This window comes from Ips typographus, linkage group LG16 (genome assembly GCF_016097725.1).
Source record: "Ips typographus isolate SLU linkage group LG16, UJ_Ityp_2.0, whole genome shotgun sequence".
NCBI lineage: Eukaryota > Metazoa > Arthropoda > Insecta > Coleoptera > Curculionidae > Ips > Ips typographus.
In genome coordinates this window covers 3,637,575-3,657,113 of record NC_138437.1, presented here as the reverse complement: position 1 = coordinate 3,657,113, position 19,539 = coordinate 3,637,575, and the positions used below count along the sequence as shown (strand labels likewise).

At 32.3% G+C, this 19,539-nt stretch overlaps 5 protein-coding genes across 7 annotated transcripts; 2 read left to right on the top strand and 3 right to left on the bottom strand.

Moving 5' to 3' along the window:
• Nucleotides 1-19: 19 nt before the first annotated feature.
• On the bottom strand, nucleotides 20-1,581 carry Urod (uroporphyrinogen decarboxylase). Its single transcript, XM_081994361.1, has 5 exons — nucleotides 1,345-1,581; nucleotides 1,110-1,288; nucleotides 880-1,035; nucleotides 470-769; nucleotides 20-414 (listed from the first exon to the last, which is right to left on the bottom strand). The coding sequence occupies exons 1-5, from the start codon at nucleotides 1,463-1,465 to the stop codon at nucleotides 97-99; spliced, it is 1,074 nt and encodes a 357-aa protein (XP_081850487.1). The 5' UTR covers nucleotides 1,466-1,581; the 3' UTR covers nucleotides 20-96.
• Nucleotides 1,582-1,777: 196 nt separating this feature from the next.
• Nucleotides 1,778-4,158, bottom strand: LOC145739043 (putative GTP-binding protein 6). Its single transcript, XM_081994359.1, has 5 exons — nucleotides 3,272-4,158; nucleotides 2,803-3,220; nucleotides 2,332-2,757; nucleotides 2,075-2,282; nucleotides 1,778-2,025 (listed from the first exon to the last, which is right to left on the bottom strand). The coding sequence occupies exons 1-5, from the start codon at nucleotides 3,385-3,387 to the stop codon at nucleotides 1,793-1,795; spliced, it is 1,401 nt and encodes a 466-aa protein (XP_081850485.1). The 5' UTR covers nucleotides 3,388-4,158; the 3' UTR covers nucleotides 1,778-1,792.
• Nucleotides 4,159-4,260: 102 nt separating this feature from the next.
• On the top strand, nucleotides 4,261-6,071 carry BNIP3 (BCL2 interacting protein 3). 3 transcript variants are annotated; one of them, XM_081994364.1, is made up of 4 exons: nucleotides 4,261-4,418; nucleotides 4,475-4,604; nucleotides 4,920-5,185; nucleotides 5,241-6,071. In XM_081994364.1, the coding sequence occupies exons 2-4, from the start codon at nucleotides 4,559-4,561 to the stop codon at nucleotides 5,493-5,495; spliced, it is 567 nt and encodes a 188-aa protein (XP_081850490.1). In that variant the 5' UTR covers nucleotides 4,261-4,418; nucleotides 4,475-4,558; the 3' UTR covers nucleotides 5,496-6,071. The 3 variants fall into 3 exon arrangements, with proteins under 3 accessions (XP_081850490.1, XP_081850492.1, XP_081850489.1); XM_081994366.1 differs by having other exon boundaries at nucleotides 4,264-4,422; XM_081994363.1 differs by having other exon boundaries at nucleotides 4,364-4,604.
• Nucleotides 6,072-8,061: 1,990 nt separating this feature from the next.
• SsRbeta (signal sequence receptor beta) lies at nucleotides 8,062-9,761 on the bottom strand. Its single transcript, XM_081994362.1, has 3 exons — nucleotides 9,603-9,761; nucleotides 9,138-9,528; nucleotides 8,062-9,081 (listed from the first exon to the last, which is right to left on the bottom strand). Exons 2-3 carry the CDS (start codon nucleotides 9,519-9,521, stop codon nucleotides 8,881-8,883), a joined length of 585 nt encoding a protein of 194 aa, XP_081850488.1. The 5' UTR covers nucleotides 9,522-9,528; nucleotides 9,603-9,761; the 3' UTR covers nucleotides 8,062-8,880.
• Nucleotides 9,762-10,243: 482 nt separating this feature from the next.
• Nucleotides 10,244-11,864, top strand: LOC145739049 (COMM domain-containing protein 4). Its single transcript, XM_081994367.1, has 5 exons — nucleotides 10,244-10,403; nucleotides 11,103-11,240; nucleotides 11,300-11,339; nucleotides 11,393-11,596; nucleotides 11,649-11,864. The coding sequence occupies exons 1-5, from the start codon at nucleotides 10,401-10,403 to the stop codon at nucleotides 11,822-11,824; spliced, it is 561 nt and encodes a 186-aa protein (XP_081850493.1). The 5' UTR covers nucleotides 10,244-10,400; the 3' UTR covers nucleotides 11,825-11,864.
• The last annotated feature ends 7,675 nt before the right edge of the window (nucleotides 11,865-19,539 follow it).

Below are 19,539 nucleotides of genomic sequence, written 5' to 3'. Positions count from 1 at the left end.
TTGAAGAGAATAAAACATATTTTCAACTTGTAATATAATATATCTGAAAGTCTGCTAAACATACAAAATGTAACCCAACCCCAACACATTCAACAATTAAATGCTAAAATTATGGACATAATCCACAAAAGTTTTAACAGAATCAATAGGAGAATCAGGATAAATTCCATGCCCCAAATTAACAATATACCTTTCACTTCCAAAATCCTCCAGCATCTTTTGTACAAACTTTTTCAAATCTTCTTGAGGAGCATGTAAGGAACTTGGATCTAGGTTACCTTGAAGAGTTACTTTTTTGTCTTTTAACAAGTTTTTAACATAAGTTGGATCAACTGTCCAGTCAATGCCTAGAACTTCATAGCCCAAATCTGCTAACTCCTCTAAACAATACCATCCTCCTTTAGAAAACAACACCTAAAAACAAAATTGCTGAAACCTGTTTTAAAAATGCAAATTTCAAATAATCTACCATGGGAACTTCATCAATATTTCTAGCTCTAGTTTTACTCCTAACTTCTGAAGAAATCCGTTTTAGGTAAGGCAGGCAGAACTTGCTGTACAGCTCTTTGTTAAGGTACTCAGCATTGCTGTCAAAAACCTGAAGAATCTGAGCCCCATGTTCAACTTGCATTACTAAATAGTCAATAATGACTTCAGTTAAAATGTTAAGGAGTGTGTGAGCTTCAGAAGGATAAGCATACAGCCATTTTTTTGCTTGTGAGTATGTTTTTGAACCTCCTCCTTCAATCATATAACCCATTAATGTCCACTAAAATAGACAGAAATTAAGATATTGTTGTCAAACTTTAAAAAGTCAAATTATTGGTAGCCAAAAAGTTTTTCATTTCAATTAACACCTTTCATCTGATAGTAACTTACAGGAGCTCCACTAAATCCAAATAATGGTACTTTGCCTTCTATTTTATGTCTGGTCAAATTAATAGCCTGCCCAACATATTCCAGTCTGCTTACGGCATTTTCAGTAGTTAATTTGCCCAAACCGTCTATTGTTAAAGGTTCTGGTAGTACAGGACCCTAAAGTTGATTGATTCCTACTGTTTATGTTGCATATTAACATGTTGGGCATTGAAAGAAAAATTTCCACATACCACTCCAGCCCTCATTTCTACTTGCATTCCAAGTGCCTGTGGAATCACCAGAATATCACTAAAAATTATAGCAGCATCCAAATCAAATCTATGCAAAGGCATAAGAGTAACTTCACAAGCATATTCTGGATTTTGGCAGATTTCAAAGAAGCTATGGTGTTTTCTGAATTCTTGAAACTCTGTTAAGACCGTTTGTGTTAGCAGTAGTTTCAAAGTATATTTAACAACAATTTACCTGGTAAATATCTTCCAGCTTGTCTCATTATCCAGATAGGAAGTTTGTCTACAGGTTCTCCTCGGGCTGCCCGTAAAATCCTGTCATTTTTTAGGGCTGGGAAATTCCGGTTAATTGACATTTTCTTCTTACAATTAACTACAGGAAAAGGCTTTGGATGCTAAATTATTTATGAAATGCCAATTAAAAAACACTAGTCATACCAAGAGAATAGAATAAACAAGATTACATAACCTTACTTTAGTATCAACCAGTGGTTGTCATCTGTCAATTTTCCAGCTTTTTCATCCATAGCCCTCATCTTATTCTCTCTTTTTATACTAGTATTAGAAAGAGACACCATTCTGATATTGTCAAAAAGGAATGAAATCAACATTTTGATATTATTTTCCTATTCACTTTCACTTATATAAAATATATTAAAACAAAAAACTTGCCAGCTGTCTTTTTAATTATTAGCAATATAATAATGTTTAAACTTCTGTAAATTAGCCTGAGTAATAATAACTTTGGCAAAAACACACTGAAGGTCATTCTGATCAGGAATTTCTTCTAAAACAGTAGCATGTTTGTACAGCCAGCGAATTTCGTCTCCGCCGTTTGTAACTCGAATTGTAATTTTTTGCCTGCCAGTGATATGCAGAATAAAATCTTCCAGTTGATGCCTTAACTCTTCTAAACCTAAAACATCATATTATACAGGAAACCAAAACATTAAGACAAATCTTACCAGTTCCCTTTACAGCAGAAACTAACAAAATGTTTGGTTCAGGAGGGCTGTCAACTAAAAGATCACATTTGTTTCCAACAGAAACAACTTTGTTCATAACATCTTTAGCTCCTGCCTCTTTCTCTAATTGTTTAAGGGTGTTCAAAATATGGTTTCTTTTAAACTCAACATGCTTTGAGGACATGTCTTCTACATGAAGTATTACATCCTGTAAAAAAAGCTTTAATCTAAAGCAATTATGTAAGTAGAAAACGTACAGCCAATAATGCATCCTCCAAAGTGGCTACAAAACATTCAATAAGATTGGTAGGAATATCAGATATAAAGCCCACAGTATCTACATAGAGAATCTGAAGACCTGATGGTAAAAATCCTTCATGGACTGTAACATCCAAAGTAGCAAATAGTTGGTCTTTAGGCACTAAACTTTCTTCCCCAGTTAAGGCTTTGATAATTGATGTTTTTCCTGAATTGGTATAGCCAACTACAGCAACTACTGGATAATCCATCTTTCTTCTTCTTTGTCTCAAAAGATGCCTTTGTTCCCTTAGTTCTTTAATTTGACCTTTAATTTTTTGTTCCCTTTCTTGAAACATCAGACGCAAAGTTTCTTTATTATATGTTCTAAACATAAGGTCAATTTCTGATTTTCTTTTTATGTAATACAGTTCTGCAAGGGCAACCTTTAAGACATTAAAACTAAACTGATAACTATTACACTAAATTACCTGTAATTTAGCATGTTTACTAGTAGCATGTGTTTTAAGAATTTGCATTATAACTTTATACCGATCTAAAATGGGCCTGTGAAAATTTTCCTGCAACACTTGCACTGTTGCTTTCTTCAATGAGCCTGAGTTAATAAATATGGCTGTGATATCACTATTTCCTTGAACAATACCCGTAATTCGATCCATACTTCCACTTTTAAATAAAGACTTCCTATCTAAGTTATCTAGTGGAATACTCATCACATCTTCCACAGACCAGGCTGGCAAAGTATTAATAAGTGCAACAGCTTCAGACAACTGTTCTTCTGGAGTTATGGGAAGCTTCTTCGGACCCCACTTAACGTAAGGTTGAATAATGAGGCAGTTATGTGCTTCTGTTACATGAAAGTAATGGTCAGCTAGACGTTTGTATTCCCTATAACATAATCAAGTCCAATAACAAAAAATTATTTAAACATTATCTTACGTCTCATCTAGCTCTTCTGATTCCGTGTTGTCACGTCTTAAACATATTGTCATATGTAATTTTCTTGTAGGAGCCAAGAATCTTCTGCTAAAGGGGCGCCAAACACTGAATAACATCTCAAACAGATTTATTCACTGCCACTTTTAACAGTTATAAAAATGTGTTACAGCAACATTATTTGTTAGTGTTCTGCTAGTAATTTTTTTAAAATAATTCCCCACGTTTTAATAAATTACAAAACATTCAAACATTATAAAAGTAATATTTTTAATTAACCCGCCATTACACAACACAATCCTGGTAACTGTCAACTGTCATTGTCTGTCAAATACATTAGAGGTTATAGCGTGGTTTGTTCGAAAAAGGTGCCCGATAAAAAAGTCTATTCTGATTGGTTGTCGTATCTTTAAAGTTTTTCCATTTACTTCCAACTTTTCAAACTTCCAAGTTAGTAGTAAAACCATTGTAAAATAGTTTTGCTTATATTTGGTGGTATGTGAAGTTAGGTAAAAAACGCAAAGATTTATTGTTTTTGTTTTGCTTTTCGGTCCGCTAAAGGTTAATTTTTGCAAACTTAAATTAGTAAAATGATTATTAACGAGTGGATTTGTGAATAGTGGGCAACAGCAGATTGATTATCGCCACTGATTACTGATTTTCTGACAGTTTACGGCCGCCATACTGAACGATTTTTGTCTCCCACTTTGGTCCTTCTTGTTATATTTTTTTTTATTGGTGGCGATAATCAATTTCTATAACAATTGTTTCATAGCAAGGTAAAGCAAACTCAAGAAAACTTACGAAACTACGCTGAAAATTGAAACCTTTCTCACCTAGAACTCTTACAAGTATAACCACAGAACTATATAAGTTATTGGCACCAGTTGATTTTTGGATTCCTTCTATAAACTTTTATTATCATTATTAACTGGCGCCAATCAATAATCATATATTGCTTTTAAAAAATTCGACCGCAGAGTGCTCGGAGTGTTTTTATACGTCAATGACGCGTATGATGACATGTTGGCAATGCTGCAACTGTTAGTGACACATTCTGCCGTATGAGGGCGTTTGTAATTGCGAAGTTTTCATTGATAATCCAAGCGGGTGCGTGAGTGTCTTGTTTCTTGTTTGTGTTTGTTGTCACGTAGGTATAAATATACTTGTGGTGCATCTTTCTTCCAAAATAAAGCTGAATTTTAGGGCGAATCGCAACATTTTCAGCAAGTTATTGTGCAGTTAAGCATTAATTCAGTGTCAGCGTTTTGATTTTACGTAAATCCCAACATGTCATCGTCCAAATCCAGCTCAGGAAACGATGACGTCTTAGGAGGTAAGTACATGTTGCTAAACGGCTTGTTTACCTCCATATTTTTATTGTCTATTTATTTTTGTACGTCGACGATATTTTTAAAACGATGCTTTATCCTTCTATGTCACTGAACTTTGTTTTGTTCTTTATGTGGCTTTTTGCTGAAAGCTATATCAATATGAGAGAATAATCTATTGTCAAGAACTCAATAACTGACTGTACTGCACAGGCACAGATAAACATCCAATCACCTTTACAAAAATATTATTGTTTTCTTTGTTGTTAATTGCTTTTGTATTTTTGTATAACATGAATCAAATTTAGTATCTTTTATAGAATCTTGGGTGGAGATACATGGACCCCATTCTCAAGGAGGTGGAACTCCAGCTTCAATTACTCAACCACTAACTGTGGAAGACTACTTACGCTTACTCAGAGAAGCACAAGAGTCTAATCAGTCATCATGCAGAGGTTCACTAGCTGGCTCTCACAGAGATTCACCAAGAAGCAGCCCCAAGTCTCCTCCTAACAGCCCAGTTGTCCAAGGAACTGCTCTTAACCTTGAGTGGCAATCTTACTATGTAAATTCAGAAAATAAGGACGTATGTTATATGATTTTTTTATGGGTTAACAAGTATTACAAAAAACTTGATTTAGGATTTCCTTCCTCTTGATTGGAGCAGCCGTCCTGACAGTATTCCACCAAAGCCATGGAGTTTCAGAGCACCACACAAGTTTGATATGTTTAGCTTGCGCTATGCAAGAATAGGAAACACTCCCCTTTTCTCAAAAAGGGGAATTTGCATTATGTTTCTCACTAATCTGTTTTCTCTTCTGGTTGGTACTGGTGTTGGAGTACTTCTTCACCGTTATAGTGTGTACTTTGCTGTACCAGCCATTAAAGTCCGTTAGTTTGATTGTTCTGGTGTCCAATGCTATAGAGTAAAGCCATTAAAATTTATCCAATTTTGCAGTTATTCAAAGTGTTATTGTAATTTCTTAATTGGCTTTAAATATATCTCTTTTCTTTAATTTTTCTCAATAGCGTTTGGACATAAGTTGGATGACTGAATGAGACTGGTACATTTTTCTACCTATGGGGATAGATATAACTATAACACACTGATTAAATTTGTTTATTGTATTTTATTTAAAGTTTGTGAAATTCCAGTTATTGGTTTGTGAATCAGTTTCGATTATTTAGGCTGTTTGCGATTTGGTGATTGCAATTGAATATTTAAAAAGTTATTTAGTGGTTACTTTTATGCACGTTTACTCTAAGATAGACGTTACTAACATTATCTGAGTGTACATAGAGATGTGATGTATAATTTATTGCCGATTGCGACGTAGTCAAATTTTGCTTGGTTAGCATAATTGCTTGATCTCTATGTTCTATTCAGAACGATAAAGATTTATCATATTCCTAGGTTTAGCTATAGTTTTGTAATTATTGAATGTGTTAACTAATAAATTTTGTAACTGAAACTGTGGTGTCATCATTTCCTATTTAAACAGTTTAGAAGCACTCAGCTATATTTTATTTCTATAATAGTTTGTTTAATAATAACGACCTTTATTTTAAATTTTTTAGGACACATCAACTAATACAAAAGAAATAGCGTCATGGTAAACTATGAACTCTGTAATACTTAAAGGAACCTATATACATTGTCAGGGGTTTCTTACTATACAGATTTCAGAGAATAAACAAGATTTATTTAACAGTTCTTCCTCTACCGAAATAATCATCTATGGAGAAGTTTCAAAATTGACTTTGTCAGAGTTTCAACTACATGAAAACCAAAACGGCTGTTAAATAGTCTTCTAAAGCTTTAATTTTACTTAAAAAGCTTCCAAATTGACTAAATGCTTTAATTCACATTGAAAGTGATTAAAATGACAGTAAAACAGACTTAGTTTTAATTTGGCATGAGTAGATTAGAAATTTACTTGAATGAATGTCTTATTTTAAAATCTTACATTTTCATTCAGCCGTTGAGCTAATTCAAGCATAAGAAGATTACAACGCGTAAACCAAATAAATAGTACAAAAATTACTGAAATTACAAAAAAAATACAATTTTGAAATTTCCGCCTACATCAAAGTTATTTTTAGATTCCTAAGAAACATGCCTGGCACATGAACTAAAGGGACAACCCTTTACAATGGGAATATACTTTCATATACAGGGCATATATTTGAGAATATACCCCTGTCTGAAAGTAACTGCCAGGCATATAATGTTGCTATGTGGGTAACAAATAAAAATCGCATATTGTATGGCTATATGTTAGAACTACCTTGTGCGATTTTCTTTGATTTTAACTGACAAAAGATGGATATAGCAGGAACATTTGCAATATATTTTATTAAAAGCAGGGTCCACACTTGATAACATGTGCCATATAATGTTATTTGCTAGATGTTGAAATAAACTGAGTTTAGTTCACACTTAAGTTTGTGATTGGAGTGAAAACGAAGCGCTGCTTGATACAACGGCGTCTACAGGACCTGATGTATTAGTATAAACGTGTCGACGTGTTATTGCTATATTATGTTAAAATTACATTGTAAGAGATCTTTTATCTGCATGTAGCAAGTTATATAGTAGGGAAATTATAAAATATCTAATGCTATATAGCAGAGCGTTATACAGCAACTGTGGTGAGGAGGAAGGAGAAAAATTTAGGTTTTGTCAGCAATGTACACAGGAGAGAAGTAAAGAAATATAAACTTAAGAACATGTGTTTCTACCTGAAGCGTGCTAACATACGCAAATAATACTGAAGGAAATGTGTACCAAATAAAGCTGCACATGCACAGGCAGCTACTGAGGCACATTTGAGGTTTTTGCAAAACCCTGATATGCTATTTTCCTTGTTTTTTAAAAGCTTTACAGACTTCTAGTAAACGTTTCTAATTTAAAGATATTTTGGTGGCAAGTTCCAGTTCACTTTTGTAAAAAAGGTGCTTCTATCAACTGGTTTTACAATTTTATTAATCTGGAAAGTTTATAATTTTTAGAACGTTGCAGTAACTGAGATGCGTATTGTGATGTTAGTGTCGAAGGTCAAAATACAGGGTGCTTCATAATATATGCGCAAGACGTCAGAATAATACAAAATATGAAAAGAACAAAAATTTTACTAACTTACTCTCTAAAAATGGTGCGTTTATGAGATAACGGGTTTGTTACTTGTTCCAACGTTTAAATAAATTGAACATGTGTTTCACAACACAAAAGTTGATTTTTCTCCAAAACAATTGACTTTCAGCTTAAGACCAACCTTCAGGCTTACAAACGCTGTTTCCTGTATGATTAAAAAGTATTTTTTTTTGTTAATTTCAACACCCTGTAGAATACACCATTTTAGAGCGCTAACATAGAAACTTTTTGAAAAAAACCTTGTATTTTAGGCAGAAAATGCGTTCACATGTAAGTACATATTTTATATTATGAAAAACAAAACGCAGTTTAAAATATGCTACACATCTAGCTTTATATTAAACAGATTGAGGCTTTCTACATATAAACATCAAAAAACGTCTATTTTGTACAGGTTAATTCTATGCAACTACCGAAATTACTTACTATTCTTAAGGAATTAATGGGTGAAGAGATCCCTTGCCAACTCATTTAGTATTTATAAAGAGTTACTTTACTTTGAAATATAAAGTGTTAAAATACAGCCAAGAGTTCACCCCACAGTGCATGCTTTATATTAAAAACACTCTAGTTAGCCTAAAACCTTTTTTATGCATTTATCTAAGAATATTTATTATCAGAATGTTATTGTTAAGTCTCACTGAAAACATATTTTCATAAAATGACAACATCAATAATCCCATATCAGGTAATTACTAGTCTACCATTGGTAGGACAAGGAACAACTGATCCAAGTAATGTCAAATACATATCCTGATTATTAACATCAATTAAAGCAAATTAAAAAAAATTATGGTTTATTTAAATACTCTGAACAACACCTTACTACAAAATTCAAAGCCTAAAAAAATTTATGAAACTGTACAACATGGATGAAAAATGACAATTCTATTACAGCCTTATTAAGAATGAACAACAAAGATGATCACACTCAGAACTCAAAAAATCTTGTACATTACAAATACCAATTATAAAACTTTGATTTTTCAATTACAACCCTAAATTCCTTCAAGTACCTACTCAGGATGGATTCTATATTGAATCAATAAACAAAATAACTTAAAAATGCCAGTATAGAAACAAAGAATGCAACAAAAATAAATTAAATTTTTAAAATAAGCCCAATACTAGTATTTTTTTGAGGACTTAGTCAACTTCTCATAAGTGCTCTTGCTGTTGTACCAGAGATATAGAGGAATAACTAGGGAAGGTGATGTCATCAAGCCAAAAGCTAGCCAGTCCCAATAATGAGCTGAGAACTTCTTGTCATAGTCACGGAAGGCTACAATACCACCTTCACCTGGCTCACTACTGTAAGCTATTTGAGTCTACAACCAAACATATTCAATTAACACCAAATATTTCCAAGAATAGCAACACTCACCTTAGCATCAGGGGCATCAGACAGCTTGTAGCTAAGTTCAGTACTGGTAAAGTTGAAGTAACCATATTTGTTTGGCCTTACAACCACAATGTGTGAGAAGTTTGATTCTGGTGGAATTCTAGCAAACTGGGTGGACAAATGTCCCCCAACTACTTCAAAAGCATCAGAGTTAAAGCCGCGGTCAATCAATTGTACATTCACAGCTGGAGCCTTTCCAATGTTATGTAGCAAGTATCTAACTTCAATATCTCTTCCTTGAACTAAATATCTGTTCAGGATTTGTTTGGACACCAATAGCCTAGCTCCTTGAACGTCTCCAACTTTTTCTTCAGCTAAACAGCCGATGGTGAGCACCGCCAACAGGAGGGTGAGTTTTGGTTGCATTTTTGAACTAAAAACACCGCAAAATTAAATATTATAAAATAAAGGACTGTTGAAATTAAAGACCTTAAAAGGTCTACATACCTTTATGCTAAACTAACTAGTGTTGGTTATAGAATTAAGTAATTTACAGGAAAGCCAAACCACTACTGAACGCCACGAGTCAAACTTTTCTTCCAGTTGATTTTTCAATTCCTTCACCATCATCATATGCAGTGTGGTGATGACGTGTTTACGTGTCACCGCTATCGAGGGGGTCGTTCCGAAATTAAGTTATTCCTCTTTTCATAAGGGAATGTTGTTTTCTTTTGTCTGTATCATACTCCTAAACATTTTGGCTTTTTTTTTTCACTTAAAGGTGTGTTGTTTATTTAGCAGTGGTTGCTACAATGTTAAATTTATTAAAACTAATATATACAATGAAAATTTCTCCACTCAATTTTGTGAGATCAAAAGTGTGCTGGGTCACGTGACAAAGTGGGTTGAAACAATGCAAAATCCCGTGGTCTATCCACTATACACATGTTTTAACATAGATTCAGGTTCCACCCCAAAGATGGCGCAACAGACTTGTAAATGTAAAAATTAAAGCATTTCATGATTATTTTATAATAAAAATTTGTGAATACGAAATTATTTTTAACAAGAGACTGTTTTATTTTTTAATTTACAACTAAGGCTTTGATACAGATTTCTCTGAGTTTCATGTTTCAACTCAACTACTAGAGGGCGGAACGCACCCAACTAAACGTCAATGCAAACATTTTTTGGTTATGTTTGTTGTTTTTAGATTGTTTATTTTTGTTTAAAATAATTGTTTCTTATATCAGTTAAAGTGTGATTTTTAGAGTGACGACTAGTACTCCAGGCTATTAAAAAAAGATGGTAAAGTTCTGCTTTATTTAAATTGACTTAGAAGTAATTTTTTAATAATTGAGAATAGTATTAATTTTTTTGTTTGCTGGGAAAAATTGGGGTAACCCACTAAAACATGTTATATTTGTAACGGAGTAAATCTCTGAAAGCCCTAAAATATTATGTTATTAGTTAGTTATGAGTAGTTCCTGAAAACTTGCTATATAAAATCACACACATCAGTGTCAATACCAATAGGATACAGTCTATAAAGAAAAGTAGACACGGAATGACAAAAGACTTTGGAATACACATACAACACATTTTACTGCCAGTTTTTAGTTCACAATATTTCACTTAATGGCAAATTCAAGATGTTAGATGTTCAGAAAATGTTTAGGTACAGAAAGTTTCATTAACAAAGAGCTTAGGCCCATTAATGCTTCCAATGGGCTCTCTTTCCATAGTCTTTTCTAGTCCTTAAATCTTAGTGATTTATTTATAGCAAGAGCCTGAAATTAGGTAATTTTGTAGATCCCATCATTATACATTTCTTTATTTTCTCTTATACTTTAAGCTGGATGTATACTTATTTTATAATTTTTTTGAATTGAATTTTGTGTGGTTTCTTGTGGTGTACTTATTGAAATTTTAGCACACATTTGCAGCTTGGTCATTGCAGTATAAAAAGTACTAATAATATATTTACCATTATTTTTTTTGTCTTAGAGATTTCGTTTTAATGGAGACTCTGACTGTCCAGACTGGATTCTGGCTGAAGTATACACTTTATCTAAACTACCTGCCCCAACATTAAAAACACTTGCGCAAATTGTATGCCAAGGAATTATCACCCCTCCACTTCAGGTGCTTAATAACCACACCATTATTTCAATCATTTCTGTAATAATGAGATTTTCTTCCAGATGGAGAAAGTAGATAAATTATTTGTGGGAGCTACCCCAGGTGTGTAATATCCATATTTTTATGTTTTAAAATGTCATCATGATTTACTGTAGATTCAACTGTTGATCTGCAATCTTGTATAGCATGCTTGACGTTCTTATTGTCGTCGGCAACTCGATTCAGCTGTGATAGCTCTGCTTTACAATCTGAGCTTCAGCAATTAGGTTTGCCACATGAGCATAGTAGTTCTATTAAGAGGGTGTTTGAAGAACATAATAGCACTCTTTTTGAAGTGTTCAAGAAGAAAACTATACAAGGTGAGAATTGCTTATTAACTTTCTGTTATCATTTTGGAGAGGTATTTTTCAGTAAATCGTTTAGAAGAGGTTTCTGCAATAATGGAACCTGAGACTGCTATGGTTAAATTGGACCTGAAAATTGACGGACAAAGCCAGTCGGTAAATATGACAAAAAATACAGCGGCAAGTTTATTGAAAGAGTTGATTAACGTCCGAAAAACTATGTGTGACTTAAAAGGATCATAGCTTGTTCCAATATTTGTGTAATATATTTTAAAACCTATAATTTGATTTTCTGTTAACCCAGTGTAGATTTAAGGATTTTTTGCTATAAAAAGTGTAAAATTACTTCTGAACTCTCTCTAATACCCTGCAATTATCGCAAAAATTATCAATGAATTAAAGTTGCTGGTCATCCAAATACAAATCCCTTCAAATTATCCTGGATTTTAGTTACACGGATCGGATCCTTAATGACAAGAAAAAACGTTCCGTTTCAGGGGATTATATCATTCAGATGACGCTGTAGCCAGGATGATTACTCTTTTAATCAGTGGAGAGATTTAGGGCCAAATTGCCTGGGAATTTGCAAGTTTTTATACAGTTTTTAATTGAAAGGCTTTTATGCAATACGTTTCGGATTTAAGAGTTTGATTAGGCTGTAGTATTCAAATGCAACGGTTTTACGTGTAATAACCATTTTCTATTCCATAAAGTTCCAGATAAAAGCATAGATTGGAACCGAATGTCCCTAAATACGAATCGAAAAGAATATATTTAACGTTCGAATAGGAATGAGTAGATGAAATGCATTGTAGAAGAATTTGAATTTCAAAAGGCACTTTCAGGTTCGTGTTCCGTCTACCGTTTATCTTGGAGACATTTTATAGTTACTAACATAACTCTTTTTAGTGGAGTGTTACTTATAATGCGACAGGGCTTTAAAGACCCGTTATCACTTTAAAGCAAGATAAAATTACAAACCCCAAAATAAATTGTGCGAAAGATTAATTTGTCGATAAATTGTTATCTGTAGATATAAGCTTTATTAAATATGTACCCTAACAACCAAGGAAACCGAAGATAATCTACCAATATAAACCTCCTATCACAAAACTTTAAAACTTTTAAATTCTCCATAGAGGGATCACACCACATTTTCCACCAGTGGCATCTCAAAGATTGGATGAAGTATGTTACACGTTACCTTTGAGCAACTCATACACTCCAATTCTTACGCGAATTGGGAGAGAGTTATTAATTTCGAATTAACTTCTGATAAAAACAATTAAGATTACTGCTACCAAAAGTAAAGTATGTAAAACTATTCAACACCACGCCACTGTCAATGTTATGATAAAATAGAAGAAATATGTATCGAACGCGTATAGGGATTTTCCAGGGAGAATTGGAGTTGTGAAGTTATCAGGAAGTCGTGTGCGAGTCGCGTGCACGATAGTATTAAATGGCGATGTAATGTGATTGTAATGACTAGGACATGTGAATCGCATGTGTTAACACGTTTCCCCTCAATGCCGCAGAGTATTCTGTTTAGATTGCCTCATAATTGATGTTCTATGCTCCGTGCATCCCTACAAAATTCTTACAGTATGTGCAAATTTAGTTGATTATTCTCAGTTTGACGCGATATAGAAAATTTAATATTAAATATTTTTTGCAAGTGTGAAGTTTTTTATTAGATTCAGTTTTTTAAACTCCACGTTTTCTGAGTGAAGTCATTTTGTCACTTGATGTTGTGTGTTATATTTGCAAGCAAATATTGTCCACTGCGTATGTTTGTGAACAGAAGATGTTTTCATTGTTTATTGTTAATATCATCACTTATGAGTTTCACGAAAATTGTAAAATTGGTTAGGGTAATTCTTTATAAAAATCCTAATAACTAAACTTCAATTAATATTTAGATTTTCCCTTAACAGTTGAGTTAAGAAATATCCATTGTATACCATCTGCATGTCCACAAAAGACAGTTTAACAAACATCCACATCAACTTTCTGTGATAGTTAACCATTACTTATCTATTATTAGTAGCTTGGATTTTGATCTTGTTATAGAACATGGTACACACAATGTACATACATATAACAATTCTTCACACAATAATCATGTAGAAAACAATTTTGTATTTTGTATTCGAACTCTCGCAGTTGACACACATTGCGTTTTTCTAATAAACATATTTCTTCTTTTTTCGTGTATAGTGTACAGGGTCTTTTACTGAGGACTGACCAACCCCCCTTTTTGAGCTTTCCAGTATGTAATTAATGTGGAAATTCTGCAAATATTTGCAAGAAAAAACGTTTTATAAGAGTGGAGAAAATGCCGGAGCTACTCAGCGTCGATATTTTGCAAAATATAATAGGACCATTTCCCATAATAGCATAATTAGTATAAAACTAATATTTGAAGACACCAAGACCCTACACGACAAGAAACGAAGAGTTCTGGTGTGTGAAATTATTCAATATTTTAAGATTTATCCAGAAAATTCTATTTCAGAAGAAATGAGAGACATTCGGTATAGGGCAGGACGAGAAGCAAGACGAACAGTTACATTGTTACATACCTTGATGCAAGATAAAAGGAACTTCGCTTTCAATTCGTTGCAAATTTGCTCATCACAAAGCAAGATGTAGATCCGGATTTCTTAAAAAAATATGTTTTACGGACGAAGCGAGTTTTACTACAAGCAGAATGTATAATCGTCATAATGTTCGAACTTGGTCTGAAATCAATCTTAAGAAGATAGAACGTCCGTCAATGTGTGGTGTGGGATTTTGAATAATCAAATAATTGGTCCAATATTTTATAACAGGACCTTAACTGGATATGAAGATATATGCAATTTCTTCAAGAAAATATTGAGGTGATTTGTTGGAAGATTTACTTTTAGCTATATACAGAAGAATCAGTCTCCATCGAATAGTCCAGATCTATCAATACTGGATACTTTCTTATGGGGTCATTTGAAACTGACAAAATTACATTGGAAATTAATAGGCTTAACCAGAATAACTTTGTTATCGCTGCAAGTCTTGAAAGGTTTGAGAGGCTATAGAACCTGCTTTGAAAATAATGGAGGCGCCATATAGAGCATTCGAATTACTAAAGTTATCATTATTTCTTAATATTTTATTTTAGTTCGTTGTAAAATTGTAAAACATGTTCATTTTACACTCATTTATTTATCGCTATGATTCCAGAGTTATAATTAACTCTCTATAACTCTCTATAATTTTTTTAACAATATACAAGGTTTGTCAAAAACAAATTTTGAAAAATTATTAAAAATTTTGTTTTTGTAAAAATATTTGCAGGATTTCGAGCACATTCTGAAAATAGTTAAATATACCGGGTGATCCATTTGAAAAAATACCATTATTGGCTCTTCTATTTGAAGGTTAGGAATATTTTGGTACTAAAATCAAATGGCTATTTCGTTTTTTTTTAATCACATACAGGGAAGCCCAAAAAGGGGGGTTTAGTCCCCAGTGAAAGACCCTGTACTTACTGTCGTGTAAAATTAATTTAGCAAAAAAATACAAAATACGAGTTTTGTAGATATTGTTATTATGTCTAATATATTTTCAGCTTGTCCAGTAGTAAAAAAAGTCCAACATAAACTGATGAATCAAATAATCAAAACAGACATTGTACTTAAGTAGAATTTTGTGTAGAATTCAAATTTCAATAAAAAAAATAGTCTTTCTATTTAAAAAATAAAAGGTTGTTTTCTCAAATTTAGGACACCTTATTGTATAGGTACTAATAAACTAGCAGGAACTAACTAATATACAAAAATAGTGTAACGAATTCTCTAAAGATAAGAAATGCGAGAACATAAAGGAAAAATGTAGAAACATTTTTCAATAAATTAGTGGGGGTACAACTATAATGGCAAATCACTTACAAAAAGTTAATTATTATTATTTTACCAACTTTATGGTTAATCCAAGTACAATTTTTAACTGAAATATCACTTTCGGTTTATAGTTCTCATAACACACAATCAATTTAACTCTTTTTTGATTTTGATTACACTACATATTGATTTTCATACTTTAATGTAATAAACGTAAAAAGCTAAAAGGGCAAAAGTAACTTAAAGAACTGAAGATATTCAAGAAAGACCATTAATATTCGCTGAATTTCTCTCAAAGTTCCGTCAATGATTTTAGGCCCACATGTTCCGCTTATTTAAACCTGAACACGACTACATTCATAAATCAAAGAAAATTAAATATTAAAAACGTTCGAAGTTTTCCTTCGCGCTCTAAATTTAAAATGAATGTAAAGTAGATAATTCGAATTTGAGAAATTTGAGCCATTCTTTTCGTAAAGGAAAGAAATTTAATTTAATAGTGTCGACACATGTGCTTGTCGTTTCAAGAGTTGAAATGGTATTTCCATATTTCCCAGCCGGATTAGTCCGAGCGCTTAGATAAGAAAGCGGTTGTTTTAACTGGTTGATAAGTTGAATCTAGTACTTTTTGAATTTATTTTTAACTCCTAAGAAAAATCAGTAACTTCCGATCTACGAGAAGCTTAATCGACAGTCTAGGGATTCGCACAGGGGGTGGTCAGATGTCGACAAGCGCTAACTTGACGTTAATGTGAAAACGATTGCAAGGAGTTTGTTATGAATTTCCTCGCAAGAAAATTGCTTTTTCATTTTACTTCAGTGCAAACATTCTTTAGACTTCTTTTGTAGAAAATTTAACTACCCTCTTCCACCCTAAAGAGATATGACGTGCAATAGAAACTTTTTTGTTTTTCTCTCGGTATACCTATGTTGGAGAGAATTGCAAGTTGGGACAAAGTACCGGTTTGTGCATGTGTATCTCCAAAACAAAACGATAACCCTGGAATATAAAAATTGAGTAAAATCGCAACGAAGACAAATAAAATTGTAGCCGGTTATAAAAGTTTAGGAAGAATAAAATGTTTCCATGATTCCCGACAGTAAATCCACAAAATTGGTTCAATATGGAGACGTCCTGCTTGCAGGGTCGTGAATTCAGGTACAGGCCTACACCAGTGTATTCTTTCCCATTGACTTGTTTTATTTAGATTTGTTTTTTTTTTAAATTACCCCAATTTTTTTACCTCATAGCTCTCAGATTATATTAGTTAGTAGAACAAAATTATATCTGCAATTTAGTCAAATAATGGAAATTTTATGGTAAAGTGTCTGCTATTGTCATGCATTTCTTCTGTAGGTCTTATAAGTAGAATTATATGAAACCTAAACATTAATAAATAATATTCCAAAAATTAATACACATACAAATAACAAAATCTTGAAAAACTACTACAACATATATACTGGGTGATTTATTAATATTTCATAAAATATGGCCATGGAAATAAACTAGGTAAGTAACTCCATGATCCAAAGGAAATAGTCTTACTGACACACCTACACTACAATTATTTTTTTAGTAACAGTTTAAATCTGGTATTTTGTTATCTTTTAAGGGAAGAATAGATTGAACCATGGTAGTTGAAACTGTATAGAGTTGAAGAAGATGTAACATTATGAAGTGCTTTGAACTTTACATTTTGTAACATTTGTTTTAAGCAATAGCTGATTAGAAATTAACTGTATGACCACATAGATAAACATATTTTATGTTCTAAATCGCAGTCCAAATGTAAGAGAATGTTGTGTCAATGAACATGTATATGCTTTGCTCTATTTTCCTATAGAGCCACAGAGTTATGAGAAATGGGAAAAGTCATTATAGAGCAAAATGTGTTTGTATACAATTTATATATACAATCATTTCAAAACTTTCTATATAAATGTGGTAGATACAAAGATCTACTATATTTCTATATAAATTTTAACTATACATAGTGTCTTAAAAAATTAAAACTTGTACAACACAAATTGTTTCTTAGCGTGTTTGATTTCAAATCGTTTAAAATAATACCAACTTTGCAGGTTTAATGCTTATTTATTTATAATTTAATTAAATTATGCTACTTGAAAAACAATATTAATTTATATAATTAAAAAATAACACCCAACGTACTTTAAAAAAAAAGTAAGTTTGGTTAGCCTCGTAATTTTGAGACACCTTGTATAGATAAAATTTATCTAGAAATATAGTCCTACCTTCGTATCTATCACTTTCTTATGAAAAGTTTTCGTCTAAAACTAAAAATAAAGCTTGTATTGGAGTGGTTTGATTGAGTATCGATACAGAACATATTAGTCAAATAGGCCTAAAATTTATCGTAAAATGCGAATTTACAATAAAAAATATGGCATCGCATTTAAAAAAAGGTAAGTTTGAGACACCCTGTATGGATAAAATTTATCTAGAAATATAGTAGACCTTTGTATCTATCACTTTCGTATGGAAAGTTTTCTTCTAAAACTAAAAGTAAAACTTGTGGTCTAAATTCAATCAATAACCCTGTACATACATATTCTTAATTATACATTCAAGGGCGTATTTTGAAGGGAAAAGTCAAAATACTTACATTAATGCCATATTCAAAACTTGCTTTATACAGGGTGGTCCAGTTTCAATGGCGGAACCTTCAGAGAGCGATAGAGAATCGAAAAATAATATGAGTTTGCATTATAAACTATATTCGAGAAAAGCTTCGTTAAAGAAATACAGGGGGCTTTTTTGCTTTATAGTTCTTACAGTTTTTGGACTAGATGTATCTTGTCATGCCCTACATCACTGGATATAAAAAATAAAAAATTAAAATTTAAAATTTCTATATAGTTATATACAAACTCATATTATTTTTCGATTCTCTATCGGTCACTGAAATTTCCGCTATGGAAACTGAACCACCCTGTATTTTATTACCTTGTATATTATTCAAAGCGTTTAGAAATATTGTCAACCTATGAATAAAATTGAAAATATGAAATAAATTGTTAGAACATGATTATTAGAATTTACAATTGTATATAATCGGAACAAATGTCACATGCGGTTTTCAGTTGATAACCAAATTAAATTTTAATTAAATATTATGATAATTCATTTTAATTACCGTTAAACGTCTTAGGCTTACCTAACAACTTTTGGCTCCATCAAATTTTTCTCTCTTCACCCTTTTCCAAAGCACATTTAGAAATCAATAAGCTACGTGCAAAAAATGCAAGAGTTGCTATTGGCTTGTTCTGAAAGGAAACCAATAAATTAGAACTTTACAATGTGTTTCATTTACGCAATTTGAATTTTGAGCTTAAAGCAGGGTTCGTTCCAATATCCAATTACTTATAAATTGACGCAATACTCTTGCTTTTATAGAACAGGTGCTTGCACGTCTTTCTTGCTAGATGTTAAATAAATGTTGACGGTACAGGACCTAGGAGATATTATTGCTTTGTAGTAGGTGATTTTCAATTTGGGTAAATTTATATTTCAAGATATCTGGTTAATTTTGGTGAGTGGCAGCATGAAAATTGGTGCCGGAAAATCTCCTGGTGTATAAAAGAGTGAAAATGTCGAATAAAACTAAGAGTATTTACTAGTTTTTAGGTATTTTTCGTTTACTTATTAGGAACGAATTTATGGGACTTATTTTGAAGTTCTTTCGATTTCCCCCTTTTAATTAAGTTTGTAAGCTTTACAGGAAAGCATTTGTGTTTGGCAAACATTTTAATCAAAGCATTCGATATATCCGCACAGTTTTTGTTCTCTTTTAAAAATTTCTTTGCTCGGATTTTCAGTGTTTTATGGCTTAATTACCGGTTTATTACCACCTCGTGATGTACTGAAACATTTAAAAACATTCAAAGCGCACAGTTCAGAAATTCGTTTATAAACACTGTCAAAACTGGTATTGATTCCCGGCAACTATTTGAATTGATAGCTTTCTACTGCGAAGAACACGAGATATGAGTTATATATCACACTCTACCCAATGGCAATATTGCTTTTATTGCGGAAATATCAGTTTTTTG